Source organism: Scyliorhinus canicula, chromosome 10 (assembly GCF_902713615.1).
Source record: "Scyliorhinus canicula chromosome 10, sScyCan1.1, whole genome shotgun sequence".
NCBI lineage: Eukaryota > Metazoa > Chordata > Chondrichthyes > Carcharhiniformes > Scyliorhinidae > Scyliorhinus > Scyliorhinus canicula.
The window spans coordinates 38,848,400-38,875,974 of NC_052155.1; the positions used below are offsets into that span (position 1 = coordinate 38,848,400).

General features: G+C 45.3%; 1 protein-coding gene across 4 annotated transcripts in view; it reads right to left on the minus strand.

Moving 5' to 3' along the window:
- LOC119972303 (KH domain-containing, RNA-binding, signal transduction-associated protein 3-like) overlaps positions 1-27,575 on the minus strand; it is a 246,043-nt gene that overhangs the window by 111,807 nt on the left and 106,661 nt on the right. For all 4 annotated transcript variants that reach the window (XR_005462031.1, XM_038808792.1, XM_038808791.1 and 1 more), the window contains 2 exons: positions 23,541-23,677; positions 10,919-11,105 (listed from right to left, as the gene is read on the minus strand). Coding sequence is in view for 3 of the 4 variants with exons in the window: in XM_038808792.1 (XP_038664720.1) it covers positions 10,919-11,105; positions 23,541-23,677 (324 nt within the window). In the remaining variant the exon portion in view is untranslated. The remainder of the gene's footprint in view (positions 1-10,918; positions 11,106-23,540; positions 23,678-27,575) is intronic.

The following is a 27,575-nucleotide window of genomic DNA, read 5'->3' on the forward strand; positions in this document are numbered from 1 at the left end:
ATGATTGATCCCTCCGCCCCCCACCAGGACGGCCGCAGACTTAGTCCACAGCCGTCGCGCGAGTCCCAAGCGGCCATACCATATTAGTTCCACGCCGTCGGGAACAAGGCTGGTCAGGATCGGAGTATTTGCTGAGAGGGCCTCTGGCAATAAACCCCCCCCCCCCCCCCCGGAGCGTATTTCACGGACGAGCGATTCTCCGGGACCTGATATCTGTGGTAGAAAATCAGGGGGACATTTTAAGATCATGAATTTTATTAGGGGGTGCAGGAGCAAAGGGATCTGGGGGTACTTAGGGAGGAAAGAAAGCAAAATAAAAAGGTATGAGTGTGTGTGAGTGGAAGGATGATTTACCAGATAGCTTTCTGTGATAACAGGACTGATGTATGAGGAGAGATTGAGTTGGTTAGGAATGTATTTGCTGGAGTTCAGAAGAATGAGGAGGGATTTAATAGAAACCTATAAAATTCTAACAAGACTAGAAAGGGTAGATGAAGAAGGTGGTGGGGATGTCCAGAACCAGGGGTCACAGTCTGAGGATATGGCGTAGACCATTTAGGATTGAGATGAGAAAAAATATCTTCACCCAGAGAGTGGTCAGCATGTGGAGTTCGCTACCACAAGAAACAGTTGAGGCCAAAACATTGTATGTTTTCAAGATGGGGTTAAATATAGCTCTTGGGGTGAAGGGGATCCAAGGATATAGGGGGAAGCAGGATCAGGCTATTAAGTTGGATAAACAGCCATGATCACAGTGAATGTTGGAGCAGGCGTGAAGGGCAAAACTTCCTATATCTTAGTAGGATATAGGCCAGATGGGTGGAACGTATTATCAAAAAAGGGGAAATCATGGTGCTAGGCCCCCAAATACACAGGGAGAGATAGAAGAACAGATAGACATGAGACATGATAGGGGATTTCAACTTCCCAATATTAAGTGGGGTTGGCAAAGCGTGAAAGGCCTCGAGGATGCAGAATTCTTAAAATGCACCCAAAAAAGGTTTTTGAGCCAGCAGTAAGAAAGTCCTATAAGAGATAACCATAGAAACACAGAAGAGCTGGAGTAGGCCATTTAGCCCTTTGAACCTGCTCCACCACTCATTATGATCATCCAACTCAAGAGCCCAATCCCCCCTCCGAGCTGGGTGGCACCCTGGCACTGCTGGTGCCACCCAGGAACCTTGGCACTGCCAGCATGTAGGCCCCTTGCAGTCAGAAACAGGGGAATTTATAATGGGGAACAAAGAAATGATTGACGAACTAAATACACACTTTAGTTCTGTCTTCACAAAGGAGGATGCAAATGATGTACCAGAAATGTTGGAGAACACAGGGTTTAGTAAGGGAGGAATTGAAAGAAATCAGTATTACTAGGGAAATGTTGTTGGGGAAATTGATGGGATTGAATGCCGATAATCCCGAGGGCCTCATAATCTACCTCCCCAGAGTACTGAAGGAAGTGGCCCTAGAAATAGTGGATGCATTGGTGGTCTTCTTTCAAGACCAGTCAGTCTGACGTTGGTAGCGGGGAAATGCTCGAGTCCATTATAAAAGATTTTATAGCAGAGCATATGGAAAACAGTAGCAGGATTGGACAGAGTCAGCATGGATTTATGAAAGGGAAATCATCTTTATTCGTGTCACAAATAGGCTAAACCCTGCAATGAAGTTACTGTAAAATTCCCCTAGTCGCCACACTCCGGCGCCTGTTCGGGTACACCGAGGAAGAATTCAGAATGTCCAATTCATCTAATAAGCACGTCTTTCGGGACTTGTGGGAGGAAACCGGAGCACCCGGAGGAAAGCCACGCAGACATGGGGAGAACATGCAGACTCCACATAGACAATAACCCAAGTCGGGAATCGAACCTGGGACCCTGACGCCCTGAAGCAACAATGCTAACCACTGTGCTACCCTGTACAAAAACTTCCAGCAGTGTGAGACATCGGTTATGGGAATGTTTGCAAAGGCTCGGTCTGTTCTCTTTGGAGACGCTTGAGAGGAGATTTGATAGAGGTACTCAAAATAATGAGGAGGCTAGACAGAGTAGATAAAGAGAATTAGTCTTGGCAATTAACCAGAGGATACCAATTTAAGGTGATTTGCAAAAGAACTAGAGGCAACAAGGAACAACCTTTTTATATAGCAAGTGGTTAGGATCTAGCTAGGATTGACAGCCCCATATCGCATTAAAATACGTTACCGTCTACAGAGAAAAAGAGGAAGTGAAAGCATGCATCTCCAAAATATTTATAAACATTGTGGCTAGCTTCAAAGCAGGGTACTTGAGGTGCATTCAAACTTGAAGGAAAATTAACATAAATAATCCAGACACCTCAGCTGTCTGGAAGCTATTACCTTGTCAATTACTACAAAAACCTATTTCTCTTAGAAAGTAAGGTGAAGCCTCATATATCATAGAGTCATAGAACTTAGTGCAGAAGGACGCCATTCGGACCATCGAGTCTGCACCGGCCCTTGGAAAGAGCACCCGACCCAAGCCCACACCTCCACCCTATCTTCTTTAGACACTAAGCGTAATTTAGCATGGCCAATCCACCTAACCTGCACATTTTGGGCTGCGGGAGGAAACCAGAGCACCCGGAGGAAACCCACGCAGACACGGGGAGAACGTGCAGACTTCGCACAGCCAGTGACCCAAGCCGGGAATCGAACCTGGGACCCTGGAGCTGTGAAGGTACTGTGCTAACCACCATGCTGCCAAAGGATCTGAAGGGTTTTAAAGCCTTATGATGTGTTTTGACTTTCTATAAAGCCTAGGACACCTGTAACAGCTGCTGCTTTCAACACTTCTGTCTGAGGTAGCAGGTGTAAGGTGTATGCGAAAATGCAGTGATTTTCACAGTTTCTGCTTGGACTGCTCTTTAGATTCCAGGCAGTGACTAATGGGGTGCGGCGGTGGGGGAAAGTAGAGGGATTCTGATATGTGGAAAAGTAGGGGAGGGAGGGAACTAGTAGAATTCTGATGAAATCCTGTGAGCTCCCTGGCATGCATAAATGTACATGGCAAAGCAGAGGGAATCGCTCTTGGGCACTGCACCAGGCACCAGCACAGAACAGGAGCGATTCTATTCCAGCGGAATGGAGAATCCTGCCCCAACCCTTTGACATCAAAGACCTGCAAAGTCAAGACGCTATTCCCTTAAAATGAGCCTTTTGTCTAAGGGTCCACCATGAAGGGAAAGGAGCACATTGTGTAACTAAAAATGTATGACAAAAGATAAGTTGAATGGTTCCAAAGTCACTGACTACTAGGCACGTACAAGATTGTCCAATTTCATGCTTTACTATATCTTTTGGAACAATTTTGTAAAATACCACAGAGTTTATGACAATCAATCCAACAATGTATTTTCTGAAATACCTCATTTTAGTTTAAAATAAGTAGTCAGTACCAACAATAAGTAATCAGTACCAACTAGCAACCAAGTTAGTGCAAATCACAAATTACCAAATTCAATGTGAATTTTACGGAGGCATGTTGCTGAAGCCTTATATCTTGCACTCTTTCAGGACAAACGGAAGAATAACAAATTTCAAACAATCACAACAATTTCTACTACAGGCGAAAAGGGTACTGATTTTCAAATCAACACTATTTACCACAGAGAAAGCAATGGGGATTATAGGTTCCACAAACTCCTAGGTAATTCAAAAAAAGGCGCAAGGTTTGAACATATTCCTTTTGTTGGGAAAAACAGGTCCCCACGCAGGAGTCACTTCGAGCAAGGCTAAGTGAGCAAATGAGTTACAAGTTCAATTAATATCTTAAACTGGTTGTTAGATTAGCTAATATTAGAGCACTCATGATTATTCGCCCGATCACAGAATCATATCTAACAGTAGATGTTCAGTATTTGGTTTTGCAAACATGGGCTTATTGAGTATGGACTGCACTCTCTGGTGAACTAAAGGAAGATGCTGTTTCATTCAATTAGTCATTCATTGGTATGTATGGTCTACGTATCTGGTGCTGAACTTCATACACAACATTGTTCAATTGTGTGGTATGAAAAATGTCCTTTTGGACTGACGGCAGTAAAGTGTTGGTGGAAAATACCGCTCACGTGGTCACTGCATTGTAACAGTGTGAAAGTGTAACACTGTAACAGCCTTTCTGGGGAAATTTGAAGTGGACCAGACACTTTGGACCAGGCACTTTACAGGTTTGAAAATTGGCCTTGTAGAGCCTACCTGAAAGCACGAATACTAATCAACACTAATAAACAATTTAAGATAAATCAGCCAAACTCAGAACGCGGCTCATTTACCCTTGCTAGAAATGACATTCATAGCTAGGTTCCCGTTCTCTGTGAACAAAAGGATATGTTCCAGTCGTGCACAACGTTTGAATTACGTGGGAGTTTGAGGAACCTACAGCTCCCAAGACTGTAGACGAAAAGCTACTACAACACGTCACTCATTTCCTACATCAGCACGATCTAACGAATGCGTTGCGGTAAATCTAGTCTCACCGTGCCTCGCTAGATCCAATTGGATTTTGCGAGACACCCACAATAGGCGGGACCTAAATTTGCATATGCACTTTCTGGAACTAACCAGCAGCGGGATCGAAACTCTCGCCGAGGAGGCCCCAACTGGGCACCGTTTAGCACTGGTCTCCACTGACAAACAGGGACCAGGTAGAACAACACGGGGCGGGGTGTCTCCTAGGCGATGAGAGGTCCCTGAGTGGTTGGCCTCTGGGCAGGGTGGCACCCTGACACTGCTGATGGCACATGAGCACTGCCAGCCCGGCAGTGTCACCAGCGTGCCAGCCTTGCACTGCCAGGGTGCTAGGTTGGCAGTGCCAAGTGGCATTTTACCTATGTCAGGGACCAGGCCTGGGGATGCCCTGCCCTTATGAGGTGGGGCTCGATGACCCTTGACCCCTTTATGGATGTGTTGGGACATGGGGGAGGAGAGGAAGTGGGTCTGGAGATCGGGGCGCCATTAGTGTAGGAAATGTGACTAAGTGCAGCCTGGGGCGGGGTGTTCCTTGCTGAGGCCCTGAAATGAAGCAGAATCCCATTTAATAGTGAGGTTGTTCTTGGCACTGCCAACACCGGGACACACCTGGCTAAACACGCTCGACACGCGATGTCTCTCTTTTCAGCAATGTTAAAGCTCTGTACTATTACTTGATACAAATCGAGTTACATCGAGTCTTCAGCACAGAAACAAGATATTTGGCCTAAATGCGTCTATGCCTCTTCCCATGTTACTTCATCTAACCCTTTCAGTTCTTTCGCTCTCATGTGGCTATATATTCATGCGGCTATGCATCTTTGCTATTTACCTCGACTACTCCTTATGGTAGCAAGTTCCACATTCTTACCACTCTTTTGGCAGAGAAGTTGCTCCTGAATTTCCTATCTTAATATTTATCGGCTCTAATTTTCGTCTCTCCACAAGTGGAAACTTTTTCTCCATGTCTTCTCTATCAGGCCCTTCCATTATCGTGAAGATCTCTATCAGGCCACCCTTCAGCCTTCTCTTTTCTAAAGAAAACCAGCTTTCAGTCCTTCTAGAATTGGACTCTACATCCCTGCAATTTAGGTAATACACAAACAATCCTGGTGATAAAATTAAACCAAATACAACAGCCTCTTAAGCTTATGATATCCATCTACTAAGCCTCATTCAACAGTACTTACTTAACCAACATCAAGACAGTTCAACAAGTACTTTTAAAAGAGAAGACTTTCAAAAAATGGTACAACTATATAATTTTACTTTCATTCAAACTGGTTTCAAAAACAATTAGCAACTCATTGAGAACATTTTTTTTCAAATCACTAGTTTTTCTTCCCACAGTGAACTTCCAACAGCATATAATCTTCCTATTTTAAAAGAAGCAATAAAAGCTAGGTTGTTAGGTGATACGGTCGACCACGTGGATGCTATCAAAACATGTTAAAAATTAGAACCAGCCCTTGGAGGTTTATGCACCCGAGGGAGCGGGCGTGCTCGTTTTTCTCAGCGGTCCATAAGATGTACTCGCGGATTGACTTTTTCATGGTGGGAAGGCATTGCTGACTGGGGTAAACGGGTCGAAGTACTCGGCAATTGCAATATCAGATCATGCTCCGCATTGGGTGGATATGGTACTGGAGATGGGGATGGTACAGAGACCAGGGTGAAGTTAGATGCGGGACTGTTGGGGGACCGAGAGTTTTGTGACAAAATTGAAAAAGTAATCGAGGAATATGTACGTTTTAACTGCACGGGTGAGGTGTCAAAGGCGGTTGTCTGGGAGGCTTTAAAGGCGGTGGTGAGGGGTGAGGTGACCTCGTTCAAGCTAGGCTAGGCAAAGAGGAGAGGTTGGAACATCAGAGGGTAACAGATGAGATGCTGGAGGTAGACAGGAGGTATGCAGAAGATAGGGACCCAGTGCAGTTGGAAAAGAGGAAGGAACTCCAGGCAAGCTTTGACCGACCATCTACCAGGAAATTGGTACGCTAATTGAGGTGAGCAAGGGGGGTAGTTTACGAGCATGGAGAGAAGGCGGGCCGTATGTTGGCGGGTCAGCTTCGTAGAGAGGCTGCGGAAAGGGAAATCGTCCAGCAGCGTGACAGGTAAATTGGTGGTAGCTCCAGATCAGATTACCAAGGTCTTTAAGGAATTCTATGAGAGATTGTACAGGTCAGAGCCACCTGAGGGAGGCCGGGAGATGCAGGAATTTCTAGATGGGCTGGAGAACCCGAGGTTAGGGAAGGAGAACAGGGCTACATTAGAGGGGGCGATAATGGAGCAGGAGATAAAAGATGCGATTGGGAGGATGCAGTCGGGGAAGGTGGCAGGGCCGGATGGGTTTCCGGTGGAAAAAATTCAAAAATAAGCTGGTACCACTGATGGTGGGGATGTTTGAGGCGGCGATAGGGAAGGGGCTGTTACCACAAACCTTGGGGCAGGCATCGATTTCCCTGTTACTTAAGAAAGATAAGGATCCGACGGAGTGTGGGTCGTATAGGAGGGATCAAGGCAAAGTGGGAGGAAGAGTTGGGAGAGGGTATGGAGGAGGGGTTCTGGTGTGAGGTGCTCGTCTCCACCTCATGTGCGAGGTTGGGGCTGATACAGCTGAAGGTGGTGTACAGAGCGCACCTTACAAGGGCGAGGATGAGCCGGTTCTTTGAGGGGGTAGAAGATATGTGTGTGAAAGTTCCGGGGGAGGCCCCGCAAAACACGTTCAGATGTTTTTGTCCTGTCCAAAGCTGAAGGATTACTGGAAGGAGGTGTTTAGGGTAATCTCTAAAGTGGTACACATGAAACTGGACCTTGGCCCTCGGGAGGCCATATTCGGAGTATCGGACCAGCCGGGTTTGGAAACGGGCGCGGAGGCAGATGTTGTAGCCTTCGCCTCATTGATCGCCCGAAGGCGGATCCTGTTAGGATGGAGATCAACCTCTCCACCTTGTGCCCTGGCGTGGTGGGGGTACCTAAGGCTTGAAAAGGGCAAATTTGAACTGAGGGTAAGGATGGAGGGGTTCTACAAATCATGGGTGTTATTCATTATGCACTTTCGAGAATTGGATCACATCGAACATTAGGGGGGTTGTGGGGTGGGAGGGTTGGGGGGAGTGGGACTATATGTGTTAATGGTGATTATGGGTGATTCCCGATTCCTTTTTGCCATTTGTTTATGTTAACATGTGGGCCAAGTCTGGGGTTTGGTGGGAGGATGGGATTGTTGTTATTGATATGGGGATTGACATTACATTTGTTACTGATTATTGTTTATGTTGTAAATTTGGGAGAAAATGTGAAAAAGCAGAATACAAAAACATTAAAAAAAAATTAGAACCAGAGGACACAATCTCAGACTAAAGGGACGATCCTTTAAAACAGAGATGAGGAGGAATTTCTTCAGCCAGAGGGTGGTGAATCTGTGGAACTCTTTACCGCAGAAGGCTGTGGAGGCCAAATCACTGAGCGTCTTTAAGATAGAGATAGATAGGTTCTTGATTAATAAAGGGATCAGGGGTTATGGAGAGAAGGCAGGAGAATGGGGATGAGAAAAATATCAGCCATGATTCAATGGTGGAGCGGACTCTATGGGCTGAGCGGCCTAATTCTACTCCTCTGTCTTATGGTCCTATGTAAGAATGTCTTATCAAATCTGCCATTCTACTGAGAGGTACTCAGCAACTGTAAAATACTGTATTTCTATCACTCACTTTGTCTTTTATGATAATGAAGTCACATGTACAAAGTTAAATATTAGGACTAAACAAATGCAGTCAACAGTTCTTTTTCGTCCATAGCACAATATAAGAAGTTTATTAAAGGAGGCAAATAGACTAAGGAAAAGGATTTAGTTAGAATTTGTGCACAATTATTAAAATTTTGAGTGAAATAGGATACATTTTGTGGCTGACTGATTTCCATAGGTCTAGCTATATAAAGATGGGATGTCTGGAAACTAATTTAACATATTCACCTTTTAGCAAAAGATTTGAGCTCAATGAAAGGATAGTAGCAAGATGAATGCGAAATTGGCTAAGTGATGAAAAACAAAAACAGTGATTTTTGGACTGGAGGAAGAGAGTTCTCCAGGGATTGGTGTCTGATTTTTATATAAAATAACAATAACGACAGAGATCTCCAGGATACAACTTTAAAATATGTGGATGAATACAAAGTGCAGAACTTCAAAATGACAAAAGTTGGTACAATAGCCGGACAAGAGGCAGATGAAATTTAACGCAGAGAAGTGTGAAATAATTCATTTTGGTTAGACGAATATGACAAGACTACGGGTGTGATTTACTGCCATGTCCCACCGTAATCAGGACAGGACACTGTAGTAAATTCCACGAGAGGCCTTTCCCGGGATTCCCAATGGTCGCTACCCTGTGTGAGATCTAAGGAGATCGGGCAGTGTCACGATCTGGACCCCGCCCACAATGGGCAGTATCCAGATTTGTACAGTTAAGTGAAATTAACTGCTCACTTAACTATGCCTACGCCAGATCTAACCGGCCCTGGGATATTCTGGCCTTGCCAAGGAGACCCCAGCCGGGCGAGGGTTAGCACTGGTCCCTGCACTTGGGGGAAAGGGTCTCCAAGGAAATTTGGGGCTCCCAGGCAGTTGGAATATGGACAGGGAAGCACTCTGGCATTACTGATGCCAGCCAGGCACCCACTGCCAAGGTGACCAGGTGGCACGGCTAGGCTAGCATGAGTGGTGCCAGGCTGGTATTGCCAAGATGCCCAAGTGGCATCTTGGTCACTCCATCGGCCCAAGGGTGTCCTGCCGTATGAGGTGAGGTACAAGGGGGGGGGGAGGGGGTGCTCGAGAATGCTGCAACATTTAGGTGGGGTAGGGGTTCGGGGGTCGCATCGGAAGGGGAGGGGAAAGCAATCGGGATACCATGACCTGCCGAACGGAGCTCCTCAGTGCAGGAAATGCGACTGAGTTTGGTCTCAACAGGGTGTTCCCCGCTGAAGTCCCCAAAAATAACAATACCATTCAATGGTGCTGCGACAAGTGTTGGGAACAATTCCTTTAATGCTGCCCAGAACAGGGCTTTGTTTCCCCCCCCCCCCCCCGTTAGATCCTGCTCAATATAAATTAAAGGGTACAAATCTAAAGGGAGTGCAGGAGCAGAGGTGCCAGGTGTATACCTGCATAAATCATTGAAGGTGGTAGGACACGTTGAGAGAATGGTTAATAAAGCACACTGACTCCTGGGCTTTATACTGCTTAACAAAACACTGGTTCAGCCTCAAATGGAATATTGCAGCTAGTTCCGGGCACTACACGAGGAAGGGGGTGGAGACATTAGTGATGGTACAAAAGAGATTCCTGAGAATGGTTCCAGGGATAAGGAACTTCAGTTACATAGAAAGATTGGAGAAGTCAGGACTTTTCTCCTTGAAGATGAGAAGGCTGAGAGGAGATTTTATCAAGGTATTCAAAGTCACGAGGAGTCTCAATAGGGTAGATAGGAAGAAACTTTCTATTGGTGGAAGGATCGACAACCAGAGATGATAGATTTAACGTAATTAGCAAAAGAAGCATTGGCAACATGAGGAAAAACTTCTTTGCACTGCAACTGGTTAGGATCTGGAATGCACAGCCTAGGAGTGTGGTTGAGGAGGTCAATTGAGAAGGGAATTGGGTCATTATCTGAAAAGGAACAACTTGCACAGCTACGGGGAAAAGGCAACAAGTATCACTGGGAGAATTGTTGCTTCAGAGGGCCAGTACATAGACAACAGGCTGAATGGCCTCCTCCGATATTGTAACCATTCTATTATTATATATGTTTTGGAATGTAATCACCCACAGATAGAACATAGAACAGTACAGCACAGAACAGGCCCTTCGGCCCTCAATGTTGTGCCGAGCCATGATCACCCCACTCAAACCCACGTATCCAACCTATACCCATAACCCAACAACCCCCCCCCCCCCCCCCCCTTTAACCTTACTTTTATTAGGACACTACGGGCAATTTAGCATGGCCAATCCACCTAACCCGCACATCTTTGGACTGTGGGAGGAAACCGGAGCACCCGGAGGAAACCCACGCACACAGGGGGAGGACGTGCAGACTCCACACAGACAGTGACCCAGCCGGGAATCGAACCTGGGACCCTGGAGCTGTGAAGCATTTATGCTAACCACCATGCTACCCTAGAGATGTTCTCTAATTTTCCACTTGCTTTTCTCAGTCACAAAGCAACTTATGATCCATTTTTCTGCTCATGGCAATCAATTCTTGTTATGATTAACAGGCTTTTCCCAGGGCTACAAAGTCCTTGTGATTTAATATCTTGTTTTAAAGTTACCAAAAACATTTGAGGCTATTTCTGAGCTCCATATTACTATTTTGTCATTATCACTCAATATTATGTGAGTTACAATTTGAGAAACAGAACTTTACTTACATATTCACCATATGTGGTGTCTTGGACTGGGGGTGGTGGAGGTCTATAACCTGGCGCGCCTCTTGCTCTTGGTGCTGGGACGCCACGTCCCCTTGCTCCAGGACCTCGACCAGGAGGTGCTCCTCTGGGAACAGGTCCCGCTCGTGGAACTGCAGATGTGGGGGGAGGAACGCCACCACGGCCCCTGCTAAAAGTAAACAGGGAACAGACAGAAAGATCAAGTCAGTGACAATAACAGAACACAAGGATTGAGATAAGGCCACAAGCAAAATACCATCAATAAGTCCCTCAATCATTTTCAGCTAAGGCTCTGCAAAGATTTTACTTATTTCCTCCATTGTTCTCCCAGCACCAAAAATGTAAATCCTAGACTATATTATCACTTGTATCGGCATTCCTTCTCCTCCTTCAGGTACGATGCCCCAAGATCACACTGGTGAGCACTGGATAGGTCCATGATTTTGCTTGGTCAAGTACTGCAGTAATTTGCCATTTCCTTCCACAATATGGCAGACTAGGCAACTCTCCCACTCTTACTGTCTGCCATCAGATGTATTGGAAGGACTTGGCTGATATTTAATCTGCTTGGCTATGAAAAGTACGTTCCCAAAGCTCAGAGGGCTGGAAGGCTGGATCGTGATGCAGAGCGACGTCAACAGTGTAGGTTCAATGACCGTACCCATTAAGGTTATCCATGAAGGCTCTGCCATCTCAACCTTGCCTTCGCCTGAGATGTGGTGATCCTCAGGTTAAATCACCACCTCAAAAGGTGGGAGCAGCTCAAGGTCCTCAGGGACTATGGCGACTTTCATTTCACTATTTCAGGCTAGCTGTTTTTTTCTGCCCGTTTTCAACATGAGTCATAGAATTTTACAGGACAGAAAGTGGTCCTTCATGTCTCTGTTCGCCAGCAAGCACCTATCTATTCTAATCCCATTTTCCAGCACTTGGGTCTGTAGCATTGTAAGCTATGGCATTTCAATCTGTCTAGCTGTAATATTGCGTACTGGAATGGCTTCTGGAAACCTAGTAGACACGTCAAAAGACATTGATTCCACTTTTAGGAAGCGATCCTATGCAATCAATTAAGACCCTTGTAAAAGGTTCCTCAAATGCTGGAATAGGTATTAAGGGCGCTGGTTTTATCACTGCTTGAGGTTTCCCTATCACTTGACATGTGTGACATGATTGACAAAATTTAACTACGTCTTTTATGTAGTCCAGGCCAATAAAAATGTTTTGGGATTTTAGCTTGAGTTTTCCTTACTCCCAAATGATCTCCCACTGGTACCTCGTGCTACTCGCAACACGTCCTTTCTATACCCTACCGGCAATACCACTTGACGAACCTCTGCCCACTTTTCATCCGCCTGCATTTGTGAAAGTCTCCATGTTTTATTTCTATATCTTTCTGTTGTAACTCCACCAATTTTCCTTAAGTAAAAATATCTACCTCATCCTCCCCCTGTTCTTGTTCTTTTCCAACCATCTAATCGAAAATCGTTTCTGATAATATAACTTCAACTTTATCTTCACTCTTTGATTTATCCTCTTGTCTTAACCTGTGACTTTGCGACCTTGTTACTACGCAATCCGGGAAAATCCCAGGATATTCGTCCTTCAACACTTCAGTTGGCAGATTTTCCACTGGCTTATCGACCACAGTAGGCATCACTCCCACCTGCGATCCAGCTATATCATTCCCCAAGATAAACTGTATTCCTGGACAAGATAGTTTCTCTATTACTCCTACTATCACTTCACCACTCTTCACTGGACTTTCCATCCTTACCTTATATTATGGAACACTACTCCTCTCATCCTGAATTCCACAAATTACCACCTTTTCTGCCAATATTCCTCCCAAACTACATAACTCCCCATCTCTTACCATCAAAGATTCACCAGCTACCGTATCTCTTAAAATTGTGACTTCTTATCTACCCCTTCTGGTACACCTGAGTGAATTTTACCCATGCAAGTAAATTCTTTAAAGAGATCTGGTACCTTCTTATGAATGACCTCTTGATCAGGCTGTACAATCTGTTGCACCTCCTTCTCTTCACTTGGGCTTTCCTTTACCAATTTAACAAACCCCACTAACTTATCCTGTTTATCACATCAGCCTTCCCAGTGCTTTTCTTCAACTGGCCTAGTTTATTACAGTGAAAACATTTGAAACTTTTCATTTCTTTTCCACCCTCTTGGATTTCTTTTTTAATTTGAGGTACACTCTCCTTATTATCTCCCATCAGATTTCCTTTACCTCTACCACTTCAGTATTTCTCTTTTCCCCAATTTCTATCCCTCGCAGGCTGAAACTGATGTTGGAAACCAAACTTTGATTTATGAACTAATTCATAATCATCTGCCATTTCTGCTGCTAACCTCGCAGTTTTAACCCTCTGCTCTTCCACATGAGTTCTTACTACATCAGGAATTGAATTTTTAAACTCCTCCAAAGGTATAATTTCTCCGAGAGCTTCATACGTTTGGTCTATTTACAAAGCCGTTATCCACCTATCAAAATTACTCTGATCCTTTCAAACTCCATATGTTTGACCAGGTTCTCTCTTTAAATTTTGAACCTTTGTCTGTGGGCTTCAGGCACTAGTTCATATGCACCTAAGATGGATTTTTTCACCTCTCATACGTCCCAGATACCTCCTCTGATAGTGATGCAAACACTTCACTAGCTCTACCTACCAGCTTTGTTTGAAACAGTAATACCCACATGTCCTCAGGCCATTTTATTTGTTTAGCTACCTTCTCAAATGAAATGAAAAAGGCTTTTACCTCCTTCTCATCAAACCTTGACAATACTTGGATATATTTAAATAAGTCCCCACCAAGCCTTCGACTGTGACACTCTTTCTCTTTATCCTCATCACTATCCTCAAACTGTATGTTTGCCTTTACATCTGGCAATTTTAACTGACTGTCATGTTTCATGGCCATTTTCTGAAGTTCAAACCCTATCTTTTTCCCTTTCCTCTCTCTTTTTCTTATTCCTCTTTATCTCTTTTTGTTCTGCTAGGGCTATTCTTTCTTTGTCCCTCATTTCGTATTCAAGCTGTTTAATCTGTAACTGAAGTTTTGCCATTTCTAATGAGTCAGACTGTATCTCAGGCAATTTTAAATGCTCAGCTACCGCCGTAAGGACCTCTTCTTTTCGTATGCTGTCAGGTAACGTTAAATGCAATGTTTTTTTCCAAATCTAAAAGCCTTTTTTTAAGTCTCTTCATAAGGTACTGCGTGTGACCTTCTCCACCCCCAAAAACGTCTGAGCCTCTGAAAGAGCTACTGTCCACGACACATTCCCTACTTAAACTGGGAATACCACACCTGAAAAGCAAACACAAATATGCTCACCCCTCACTGTCTTTAAGTTCACTAAGCCAACCCAATCACGAAAGATAGACTTTTACCCCACAAGCCCCCAATTTATTATGAGCCAGGGTTTAGAGAACACCAAAATATATCATGGAATTCACCTGACCCACAACTTTGAATAGATTTTGGTTATGGGGAGCACAAGGGCCCAATTTACAGGTGTGATACAACAGAGATCTCAAGTATTTTTAAACAAAAACAATATTTATTCGATGAATCCAGTTAACATTTTATAAAAACACAGTAATCATCTTATCAACTACCAACACTGATACTCCACCCCCCCCCCAAAGATACAGTACTCTATAGGTAACACTTAGTAACCTTCCTAACAACATCCATAAGTCAAAGACCCTTTTTAACAAAGACAGTAGGTTTGCATTCCTTCCAGAAACAGATATTACTTTGAAATCATCAAGTTATCTGGAGACATTCTATAGCATAGAGAGGCCAAAATACACCTCATTGGCTTGAATACAGCTCTCCAACTGAAAACAAAACTAAAACTCAGAGCCAAAAACAGCTTCCAGCTCAAAACGAAAGTAAAAACCAGAGCCAGAGCCCAGCGCCACCCACACACTGACATCACTGTAGCCATTTTAAAAGACAAACATTTCTTAAAGTGACATTCCCATGAGACCTGCTAGGCTCCCCTTCCAAATATCTCTGGCCAGCTCCTCCATTCCTTTGAATCATAGAATTTACAGTGCAGAAGGAGGCCATACGGCAACATCGAGTCTGCACCGAATCTTTGAAAGAGCACCCTACACCCAAGCACACATCTCCACCCTATCCCCATCACCCAGTAACCGCACCCACCACTAAGGGAAATTTTGGACACTAAGGGCAATTTAGCATGGCCAATCCACCTAACCTGCAGATCTTTGGACCGTGGGAAGAAATCCGGAGGAAACCCATGCACACACGTGAAGACTCCGCACAGACAGTGAACCAAGTCGGGAATCGAACCTGGGACCATGGAGCTGTAAAGCAATTGTGCTAACCACCATGCTACCGTGCTGCCCACCTAGTTACCTTTACTCAATTGCCGTACTATTACATCTGATTCCAGCTTCTCCCCCTCAAACGACGGGGTAAATTCTATCATATGGAGGTACCTGCCTCCTAAAGGATCCCTTCACCTTAAGTTCCTGTTACAACCTGCCTGCTTACCACTGGCTGGGGACTAATGGCAATCCCACAATCCTTTGGAAGTATGAGCTTCCCCAATGAAGGGGCGGAGAAATCATTAGCAGATTCCCTGCATAAATAAAGCTGGCCAGTTTGGAACCAGCTAGAGGAGAGTGAGCAGTAAGGAAAGTTGCTGCTGCTGTTGTATAATATATATATATTATTGTAAATAAATGTTATTTCTTTCTATCCTTCAACTCGTGCTGGATTCTTCGTGGCCCTCACAAAACTGGCGACGAGGGTTAAAGTGAATAGCTGTCTACACTGCTGAAGCCACCTCCCTGGATTTTTGTTGGATACAGGTTGGAAGTTGTTTTCTATTACACCATGCCTCTGGATAGACGTTTAGGTGTTTTTGTTGCTGCGCTGGAAAGTTGGAACCGGCACGCACAACGGATGCGTTACTATTTCCGGGCAAACAACGTCACCGAAAACGACGCCAGGTGGTCATATTGCTCACCGCCTGTGGCCCGCCTACGTTGGGGTGATTAGGAGCCTTACATACCCAGCTGCGCCGAACACCAAAACGGTTGATGAACTTGTGAACTTAGTGGGGCAACATTTTAACCCAACCCCGTCCACGATAGTCCAATGTTACCGGTTTAATATCGCTGAGAGGACCCCAGGAGAATCCCTTGCTGAGTTTCTATCCAGGCTACGCAGGATTGCGGAGTACTGTGACTATGGTGAGACCTTGTCAGAAATGTTACGCGGCCGTTTGGTTTGCGGTTTTAACAATGCGGCCACCAAGAGAAACTGGTTAGCTGAGCCAACATTGACTTTTCAACAGGCCATTCAAATAGTATCATCCCGAGAGAGCGCAGAACAGGGAGTGCAGGAGCTACAGGGAATGGAGGTGCATGCCTTGGGACGCAACCCCTTCCGTCCGAAAGCGTCCCCCCGCACCCCTGCAGTACCTTGGATGAGGCGACGTCCGGATCAATGCCAGTGGCCGTCGGACATTCCTCCCCGAAGGGAGCCTTCTCCAGAATCAAAAAATGAGGAGCCATGTGCCTGTCAGACTTGTGGGTGCCGACACCGTCAGACGCCGGTCCTCGTGGCGTCAGAGGCGCCATCGTTCCGACCGAAATTGGGGCCAGTCCAGGGGCCGTACCTTCCATTTGGATGAACCTGCGGCGACTACTCGCGAGGACGTGGAGACGGAGGACGACTGCCTGCAGCTGCACTGTGTGGCAGCTCCCCGTGCGGCCCCCATTAAGATGACAGTACAGGTCACCCGCTTGAGATGGAGATGGGCACTGGCGCAGCGGTCTCCGTGATCGCCCAGAGAACATTTGACCGCATCAAGCAGGGTATGCAGACTCTTACATTAACCGACACACAGGCCAGGTTGACTACCTACATGGGGGAACGATTGGACATTGCAGGAACTACGATGACCCCTGTTTATGGATGCCAGGAGGGTCGTTTCCCACTTGTCGTGGTGCGCGACCACGGGCCTAGCCTGTTGGGTCGGGACTGGTTGTGCCATTTGCGGCTGCAATGGCAGCACATCCTCCAAACAGTTTCTGGAGGGTTGACTGAGGTGCTAGAATGATACCCAGATGTATTCCAGTCCGGTTTGGGGAAAATAAAAGGGGCCGTAGCCCATATTGAAGTTGAACCAGGAGCCACGCCGCACTATTTCAGGCGCGTCCGGTGCCTTACGCCTTGCTCGAGAAGGTAGAAGTGGAGCTCACTCGTTTGGAGACTTTGGGTATTATCAGACCCGTCCGTTTCACTGACTGAGCAGCACCAGCTGTACCTGTAATAAAGCCAGATGCCACAGTTTGCTTATGCGGCGACTATAAACTTACAGTGAATGCGGCTTCCCAACTCGACCGATATCTAATGCCTCGCATAAAGGATCTCTACGCAAAGCTTGCAGGCGGTCTCCCGTTCACAAAATTAGATACGAGTCACTCCTACCTACAGTTGGAGCTGGACCCAGCCTCCAGGCCATATGTAACGATTAATACACACAGGGGCCTGTATGAATATACATGTTTGCCCTTTGGAGTATCCTCTGCCTGCGCTATTTTTCAACACGTCATGGAGGGCATTTTGAGAGATTTACCGTGTGTCGCTGTCTACTTAGATGACATTTTGATTACAGGGACGTCGGAGCAGGAACATTTGGAAAATTTGGAGGCTGTCTTTAGACGCTTTTCGGAGGCTGGAGTCCATTTACGTCGCACAAAGTGCGTCTTTCAGGCGAACAAAGTAGTCTACTTGGGTTATCGGGTGGACCGCGAAGGTTTGCACCCTGTCGCAGAGAAGGTGCACGCAATTCAACAGGCCCCCGCACCAACTGACACTTCACATCTTCGTTCTTTTCTCGGCTTTGTAAACTATTATGGGAAGTTCCTCCCCAATCTGGCAACTAGTTGCACCTTCTGCTAAAGAAGAATCACACCTGGGTTTGGGGTCAGTCGCAAGAAACCGCTTTCCGGCGGGTAAAACAACAATTGTCGTTGTCTGGGTTACTAACCCACTATGATCCTGGAAAGCCTTTGCCCATCACATGTGATGCATCCCCGTATAGTATTGGGACGTCCTGTCCCACAAGATGGAGAACAGGGCCGAGCGGCCGATAGCTTTCGCGTCCTGCACATTGACTGCAGCGGAAAAAAAGTATGCGCAGATCGAGAAGGAGGGCCTGGCGGTGGTCTTTGTGGTGAAACGCTTCCACCAGTGTATGGCCGCCACTTCACTATTGTGACTGATCATAAGCCTCTGCTGGAACTTTTCCGAGAGGATAAGCCAATACCACCCATTGCTTCCACACCGATCCAGCGCTGGGTTTTGTTGCTCGGTGCCTACGTGTATTCTCTGGAGCACAAACCAGGAACCCAGATAGCGAATGCCAATGCACTGAGCCGATTGCCTTTATCGGCCAGCCCCATGTCGACCCCCACGACCGGTGAGGTGGTTGCAACCCTAAATTTTATGGACACTTTGCCTGTCACGGCATCACAGATCCGTGAGTGGACCCAGACGGAGCCAGTCCTGTCAAAGGTTCGGCACATAGTCCTGTATGGTGGGCAGCATAGAAAGCTCCCAGGCGAGTTGCGGGCATTTTCCTCCAAGCTGTCAGAATTTAGCGTTGAAGACAGCATCCTCTTGTGGGGGACGCGTGTGATTGTCCCGGAAAAAGGACAGAGGTGATACTTGCACAATGGGCATCCAGGTGTGACCAAAATGAAAATGCTGGCCTGGAGTTATGTCTGGTGGCCAGGCCTCGACACCGACATTGAGAAGGTGGCCCAAATCAGCGCCATTTGCCAGGAGCATCAGAAGCTTCCGCCAGCCGCACCTCTACATCACTGGGAATGGCTAGGGCAGCCTTAGGCGCGCTTGCATGCGGATTTCACTGGCCCTTTTCAAGGATCCATGTTCCTTCTATTAATCGACGCCCTGTCTAAATGGTTAGAGGTGCATAAGATGGTAGGCACAACGTCTTGCGCAACAATCGAGAAGATGCGTTTGTCTTCCAGTACGCATGGCCTCCCAGAAGGTGCTGGTCACGGACAATGGCACTCCGTTCACAAGTGAGGAGTTTGCGAGGTTCATGAAGATGAACGGCATACGCCATATCCACAGTGCCCCTTAGCACCCGGCTTCAAATGGGTTGGCGGAGCGCGCAGTGCAGACATTCAAAAAAGGCCTAAAGAAGCAGTCTTCCGGGTCGATGGACACGAGACTGGCTCGTTTTTTATTTTCATATGGGACCACCCCACATGCGGCTGGAGACTTCGCACCTGCCTTAGCATGGTTTTCCCGGACATTGGCACAAAAGTACGCTGCACACAAGAACATGGTTTTTCTCGGCATCGGCCCATTTGGCAGTTTGCGCCCGGTGACCCAGTGTTCGTTCGGAATTTTGCTGGTGGTGCCCAGTGGGTCCCTGGCGTAATCTTTCGTCAAACGGGCCCTATCTCTTACAAGGTGCAAGCCCAGGGTCGTCTCCAGTGCAGGCATGTAGACCACGTTTGGTCCAAAAGACCATCCCTTCCAAAGATTCCCTGCCCCCGGAGCTCATTTCTACAGCCACAGAGACCAGACACAGTGGAAAATATTCCTCACAATCTTCCTCTGGTGCCTCACTCAAAGCCTGCGCAGGTTGTGACAGAACTGTGTGGAAATAGAGACGCCGAGATGATGGAGGCAGCAGACTCCGACTCTGAGATGGAGACGCAGGACGCCTCAGAGGGGGAATCCTCGGGCCCACGGGCCGTGGATGTACAACCGTTACGCTATTCATCACGGAAGCGCCGTTCTCAGTCTCTTTACACGCCGCCCGATCCTGCGCCTCGTGCAAATGGTGTCCAGTCTACAGCAAAATGAGTCCGACGCCCTCCTTCACCAGGGTCTTTGGTGGATTCCTTGGACGGGGGGGGGGGCAGCTTGTGGGCGCTACCACAAGCTGCTCCAAATAAAATCTTGTAGACATTTCACTTTTCTTTTCTTGTGATCAGTCACCAACCTGATTTTCCCAGTCCACCTGCATATAACATACGGTAGCACAGTGGTTAGCACAGTTGCTTCATAGTGGCAGGATCCCAGGTTCAATTCCCGGCTTGGGTCACTGTCTACGTGGAGTATGCACATTCTCCTAGTGTCTGCATGGGTTTCCTCCGGGCACTCCGGTTTCCTCCCACAGCTCCCAAAAGACTGTTGTTAGGTAATTTTGGACATTCTGAATTCTCTCTCCGTATACCCGAACAGGCGCTGGAATGTGGCGACTCGGGGCTTTTCACAGTAACTTCATTGTCGTGTTAATGTAAGCCTACTTGTGACAATAAAGATATTATCTACAGCCTTAGTTATGCGATTTGCCAGGACTCTAGTCGCAGCATGATTCAGGTGAAGAGCATTGTATTGGAATAGCTCCCTCCTTCCGCAGTGCTGGTGCCAATATCCCATGAATCGGCGGCACAGTGGCTAGCACTGCTGCCTCACAGCACCAGGGACCTGTTCTCAACTCCAGCCTTGGGTGACTGTGTGGAGTTCACGCTTTCTCCAAGTGCCTGTGTGGGTTTCCTCCAGATGCTCTAGTTTCCTCCCACAGTCAGGTTAGGTGGATTGGCGGTGCTAAATTTCTGCTTAGTGGCCAAGTATGCATAGATTAGGTGGGGTTAGGTTACGGGGATAGGTGGGAGAGTGGGCCTAGGTTGCGTGCTCTGACAGAGGGTGAGTGCAGACTCGATGGGTCAAATGGGTTCCTTCTGAGCTGGAGGAATTTTAATTGTATGGAATTCAAATCCATTCCTCCCACACCAACCTTTTGAGCCACGCATTTACCTATTTAATCTTACTGACCCCATGCCAATCAGCTTGTGGATCAGGTATATCCAGAGAATATTACCTTTTTGGTTCTGCTTTTTAATTTAGCCCTTAGCTGCTCATATTTCCTCAGCAGAACCTCTATCCCTGTTCTACCGAAGTGATTGGTACCTACGTGGACCATGACAAGTAGATTTTACCCTCCCACTCCAAGTTCCTCTGCAGCCTGAATCAGAGCATCAGGTAAGCAACGCGATCTTTAGGACTCTCAATCCTGGTCAGAGAACAGTGTCTATGCCCGCAACTATATTATCGCCAATTACAACTACATTTCTTTTCTCTCCCCCCAACTCGAATGGCTCCCTATATCACGGTGTTGGCGTCAGTTAGCCCATCCTCCCCACAGTCCCCCGCTCCGATCTACACAGGGAGCAAGAATGTCAAACCTGTTGTCAAAGACAAGGGCTGAGGCTCCTGCAACCCTACATCCTGGATCCCTCTACCTATCTTATTCTTGGTCACACAGTCCTGTCCCTGACCGATTCAAGTAGTCAATCTAAGGGGTGAGTCTGCCTCTTGAAACACAGCGTCCAGGTAACTCTTTCCCTCCCCGATGTGTCGCAGTGTCCGAAGCTCAGACTCTGAGCCCAAGTTCCTCAAGCAACCAATATTTGCTACAGATGTGTTCACTAGGAATCACAATGGGGTCCACCAGCTCCCACATCATGCAGTTACACAGAACATACAGCAGGAGGTGGCCATTCGGCCCATCGAGTCTGCACCGATCCACTTAAGCCCTCACTTCCACCCCATCCCCTGTAACCCAATAACCCCTCCTAATCGTTTTGGTCACTAAGGGCAATTTATTGTGGCCAATCCACCGAACCTGCATGTCTTTGGACTGTGGGAGGAAAACGGAGCACCCGGAGGAAAACCACGCAGACACGGGGAGAACATGCAGACTCTGCACATAGTGACCCAGCGGGGAATTGAACCTGGGACCCTGGCGCTGTGAAGCCACAGTGCTATCCACTTATGCTACCGTGCTGCCCACATCATACTGTCTGGCTCTTTTATCTTTATTTTGTTTAATTAGTTAGTAATTTGTTTTTTTTTATTTCAAGCTAGTTTTTAGTCTTTCTAATCTGTAAACTATTTCTCCTTTTTACCTTTAATCGGACAGCAATTTAGAATAAGTAATACAAATTAGCAATTACTTGCCAGCCAATTAACTTAACGTTTTCCTGCAACATCACTCCTGGATTGTTTTTCAAACTCAGCTTGCTGCCCAGAAGTGTCCTCCTCAGCTCCCACTCTTTTTAAATCTCCGCTGACTCTCAGCTCCTGCTCTTTTACATCTTTGTTTCAACTCTCAGCTCCCGCTCTTTTTAAATCTCCGCTCTCTCAGCTTCTGCTCTTTATGACTCTCAGCTCCTGCTCTTTTAAATCTCTGTTCTGACTCTCAGCTCCCGATCATTTTAAATTGTCGCTCTCTCAGCTTCTGCTCTTTTTAAATCTCTGCTCTGACTCTCAGCTTTCCCTCTTTTTAAATATCATTCCTATAATCTAAGGTTTTTCTCCTCCCCATTTACCACACCAACAATTTTTGTGTCATCTGCGAACTTACTAATCATAACTCCATATAAATGAAATGAAATGAATGAAAATCACTTATTGTCACAAGTAGACTTCACATGAAGTTACTGTGAAAAGCACCTAGTCGCCACATTCTGGCGACTGTTCAGGGAGGCTGGTATGGGAATTGAACCGTGCTGCTGGCCTGGCTTAGTTTGTTTTAAAAGCCAGCTATTTAGCCCTGTGCTAAACCAGCCCCAGCACAACTAGATCATTACCTCCACATTCACAACTAGATCATTAATGTACACTATAAACAGCAAGTGATCCACTACAGATCCCTGCACACAGGCTTCGGTCTCCTGCCACTGAACCAATTTCGGATCCAATTTTCCAAATTTCCCTAGATCTCAATGGCTCTTACTTTCTTCATCAGTCTCCCATGCGGGTCCTTGTCAAAAGCCTTACTGACGTCCACATAGGCTATATCAACTACACTGCCCTCATCTACAAACCTAGTAACCGCCTCACAAAATTTGATCAAATTTATACATGATCTCCCCTGGCATGCTGATTATCTTCGATTTAATCCTTGTCTCTCCAAGTGGAGATTAATTCAGTCCCTCAGAATTTTCCCCAACAATTTCCCCACCACTGATGTTAGACTCTTTGGCCTGCTTTGGCTCTGGCAAACAAAGTGAACACAAGACTCTATCTAACTAGTGAATCGTAACTTTCAGAACATTCTCAACCTTGATATTTTAATTAATTTACATTTTCCAGAGCTATGGTTCCGTATTTACTGCATCTTACTCTGTTGAATATGTATATAACTCAAATATCATTCTGAAGTTTTCAATCTTTCTTTAAGTAACTAACATCGCTCAATAAAGTGGTCTTTGACTTTGAGCTTTATTTTCCAAGTATGAGTATGAACAATAGACATTTGTAGGAAATTGCTTCAACCAATACATTAGCGAAGGAGTAAACCTATTTATTGCAAGTACTTACAAATTTAATATTGGACAAGTTATTTTTTGGTTGTGATTTTCTTGATTACTATTTTCATACTGAATCACCTCTGGCAATACAAAATTGATGTTGAAATGAAGTCAAAAGCTTACCAGCCTGCAACAGACTGAACTATTCAACCCTATAAAGTTAGAAATGCTCTCACCTGCTTAGAGCTGGAGCAAGTGCTCCTCGACCCCTTACTGGCTTCCCTCGAACTGCTGGAGTTTCTGGACTCTCCGGTGTACCATTCAAGTAGGACAATTCCTGAAGCTGCTGCTGTCTAATTTCATCATTATAATCCTGCAAACACATACATACATTACAAAAATGATTGCAATCCAGCTGAGTAGTGTGTGAGAGAATAATTTCTCCTAATGCTGGTATTTTTAAGCGATTTAACAGGTTTCTTGTGTCTGTTAATATACTATGTTTTGCATAATTATTTTGCATAATTATTTTGAATAATCATTGTTACAACTCCACAACTGCAGACAATAAAAATAATTTTCACTAATGGAAAGAAAATTGGACAGGAAATGCAAGTTTAGGTTTGAAGGGAGCAATTTTATTATTATCGAACACTTAAGTGTAATCACAGTTACAGTCTGTTTCTGTTAAGTTTCAATGTTTCTATTTTAATACTGGGCAAAAATAAAAAGGCTGTAGCAATGCTGCACATTTCATTAAAGCAGGGGTTCCCAAACCTGGTTCTGGGGATCCCTGGGGTTTTAAGAGAGGTCTCCAGGGGTTCTGCGGAACCTCCAGCAGCCACGTGACCAAGAGGCAGTCATTTTTAAATCAGAAAAAGAAAACAATGCACAAACTAAAATGCGCGTGTAAGTTAGAAGAAACAAAGATTCCAGAAAGAGCAACGGCCACAAATCAAACAAAAAAATCAGCTTGTTCTGCTGAGCTTGCCCTCTCTGAGCATTGGCTTTAGTTAGGCTGACTAGTGAGCATATAAGTAGCTAATGCGCAGAGAAACCAGGCTCTGATTGGCCAATTTGATTTTTATTTTGTTCTATTGCTGGACATAAAAGTGGTTGAGCGAATGGAGAAGCAGCCCATGCACACAAGAGTGGCAACTGCAGAGAATGTAAGTACTCTTACGGAGTAAGAGAAATTTTTACCTTGGTAGCGTCAACCATATCCTGAGAACGGGAATGGTACCATTTGGCCCCGCCATTTTGGCGCCGATTTTGTGGCGCCGTCGTTTTGGCGCCATATGTTTTGGCGCCCATGCTTTTGGCATTCAACAATTTGGCGCCGCCAATATTCAGTGCTGACTAACCCACTACAAATTGTAAGTTACGAAACCTGCAATTTAACAATTTAGCCCTTTTTGCACAAGTATTACTCTGGTGAATGTATGCCAATATTACCTAGTTAATGCTTATTAAGAGTATAGGAACTGCCTAGTTAGTACTAATCACCTAGTTCTGTAGCGCAACATACTGTTAGAATTTCACTTTCTCTTAAAGATTTAAAAGTAGTTAAGTCGAACCCATCTGCAGAAATGGCTGAAAGTATTTTAAGTAAGAAAGACAAACCTAAATTTTCTCACAATGGATAGCTATATGTGTTCGACAAGCATAGCAAAAAGGACACTTTGATGAAGTTTTGGAGATGTGAAAACAAGAACGAGTGCAAAGCCCGTATACACACTAAAAACAATGAAGTGATAAAGGAAATAAACGAGCATTCTCATGGTGCTTCAGCAGCAAGCGTGGAAGTAGCTGCAATTAAAACAAGTGTAAAGCGCCGGGCTGGACAAAGTCAAGATCAACCATCGGCAATTTTAAGTTCTTGTACAGAAAATATTTCTCAAGCCGCTCAAGGAGTACTTCCAACTGCAGACGCAATGAAGCAAATTGTAAGGAGAAGAAGAAATCAAATGAACCTCGTTCCTCCAAACCCTGTTCATGTTCGTGAATTAGTGATCCCCGATGATTACAAACATTATATGAAGAACAATGGTGAACGTGAGAACTTTTTAATAGCAGACAGTGGTCATGAAGATGATAGAATTTTAATTTTTGGGAGACAGAGCTGGACTGTGTTTTTATTAGATTCTGAAGTGTGGTATGTTGATGGGACCTTTAAATTATCTCCTCCGTTATTTACACAGGTTTATGTAATTATGGGAAGAAGGCATGGAGGAGTTCATCCAGTTTTATATGCCTTATTACCAAATAAAAGGCGTGCAACATATGTACGCATGTTTCAGATGTTTCATGATGCAATCTCAGGATTAAATCCGAGAAGAATTTCTTGTGACTTTGAACAGGCAGCTATTTCTGCAATGGAAGAATGTTTTCCAGGAGTAACGATACAAGGATGTTTCTTCCATTTAGCGCATAACGGAATTAAACAGATTGGGCTCCAGGTTTTATATAACAATGATTCCGAATTTGCTTTAAGAGCTAAAATGATCATAGCCTTATGCTTCGTGCCTGTTCCTTACTTGGATAACTACATCGATACCCTGTCAGAAGACTTGCCGTTAGAACTTCAATCGCTGCTTAACTGGTTTGAAGATAATTACGTAGGACGACCAATGAGAAGAGGCAATGGCAGGCGGCCCCCTCTTTTTCCTTCAGAGATGTGGAACCAGTACAATCGAACAATCAACGGAGAGGACCGAACTAACAATCACGCAGAAGCAGCACATAGAAAGGTATATGCGGAATTAGGAGTTCACCACCCCATTATATGGAAATTTATTGATGGACTGAGAAAAATTCAAAAGAACCGAGATGCATATTATGAACAATTGGTTGCTGGCCATGCTCCAAAACAAAAACTTCTTAAGTATGTGAGAGCTGACGAGCACATTTTGAATATTGTGCGCCAGTTTGATGAGAGAGAACCATTAGAATATTTGCGTGGTATAGCCCACAATTACGAAATACATTAAATTACTGAGTTTTAATTATTATTTTCTTTTTCTTTTACATAAATATTTTAGGCCAGAATATTTTTCGTATTTTTATCCTAGTTTCATTTAATCCATTTATTACATGCTTTAATTTTAATTTTGGCGCCAAACCGTGGTGGGCCAGGAAAATGAGCGCCATAACAACTGAGCGCCAAAAAAACGGCGCCAAAAGACCGGGGCCAAAAAGGCGGCGCCAAAAAGCACCCGACCCCTGAGAACACATTAAAAAAACATAAATCCTGGGAAATAAACTGAATGTTGTGAGAGGATAGCACGCCGGGAAGGTGGGGGATGATATATTGAGATGAGACCTTGCATGACCAGGGCGCTTCTACCTTGCTGTTAAATTGATACATCTTTTCTCAAAAGAAAATATGAGTTTTACAAGGATATTCTACCGCAACGCAACCTCTGCCAAAACTGAGCGAATAGGCAAATGAGAAGTGGGGTATTGTGCACTAGTGGTTTCAAATGTTTAACAATTACAATGGAGCTAGTGACTGGAGTCAGATGAGACGTTAAATCTTTAAAAATTACAGCAGTGCCCCCCCCCCCCCCCCCCCCCCATATTTCTAGTTTTACCAGAGGTTGGACAAGGGGTAGGCGGTCAACATAATCTTGGTAAGATGATTGCCCATTTAAATATTTTAAAGAGGCATTTTTTAGGCTCCCTAGGGCTCAGGAAACTTAGCACCTGACGAATGAAAGTGCCCTTGCAGTTCTGCCTGTGGCCAGAGGGAGCAGGAGTGCTTTCTCCACTCCCATAAACCCACAGGTTTACCCATTTTCCTTGGAATGCACCCCCACACAGCCTCTGAAATTGCATCCCGCCTATCCAACACTCTCACTAGCAGCTGTAGACTTCACATACGCTTTGCCAGTCTGTCAAGTAGGCGGACTTCCAATTTGGCACCGCATGTTTAAAAAACAAGTTAAAAATCTGCAACAGGTCATCTAAAAATTAATCGTCTAATACCAAACTCACCCTATTAATATCAAGGCCAAAGTCACAATTAAGCATAACCTTCTCCCCATTGATCTAGATTAGCTCCATATGCCCAAACAGCAAATTCTCATCCTAGTTATCTAAAGCCCTTCATTGAGCCAAAGAGCACAGCCTCAGACTGAAGGGACGATCCTTTGAAACTGAGATGAGGAGGAATTTCTTCACCCAGAGGGTGGTGAATCTGTGGAACCCTTTCGCACAGGAGGCTGTGGCTGAGGCCAAATCAGAGTGTCCTGAAGACAGAGATAGATAGG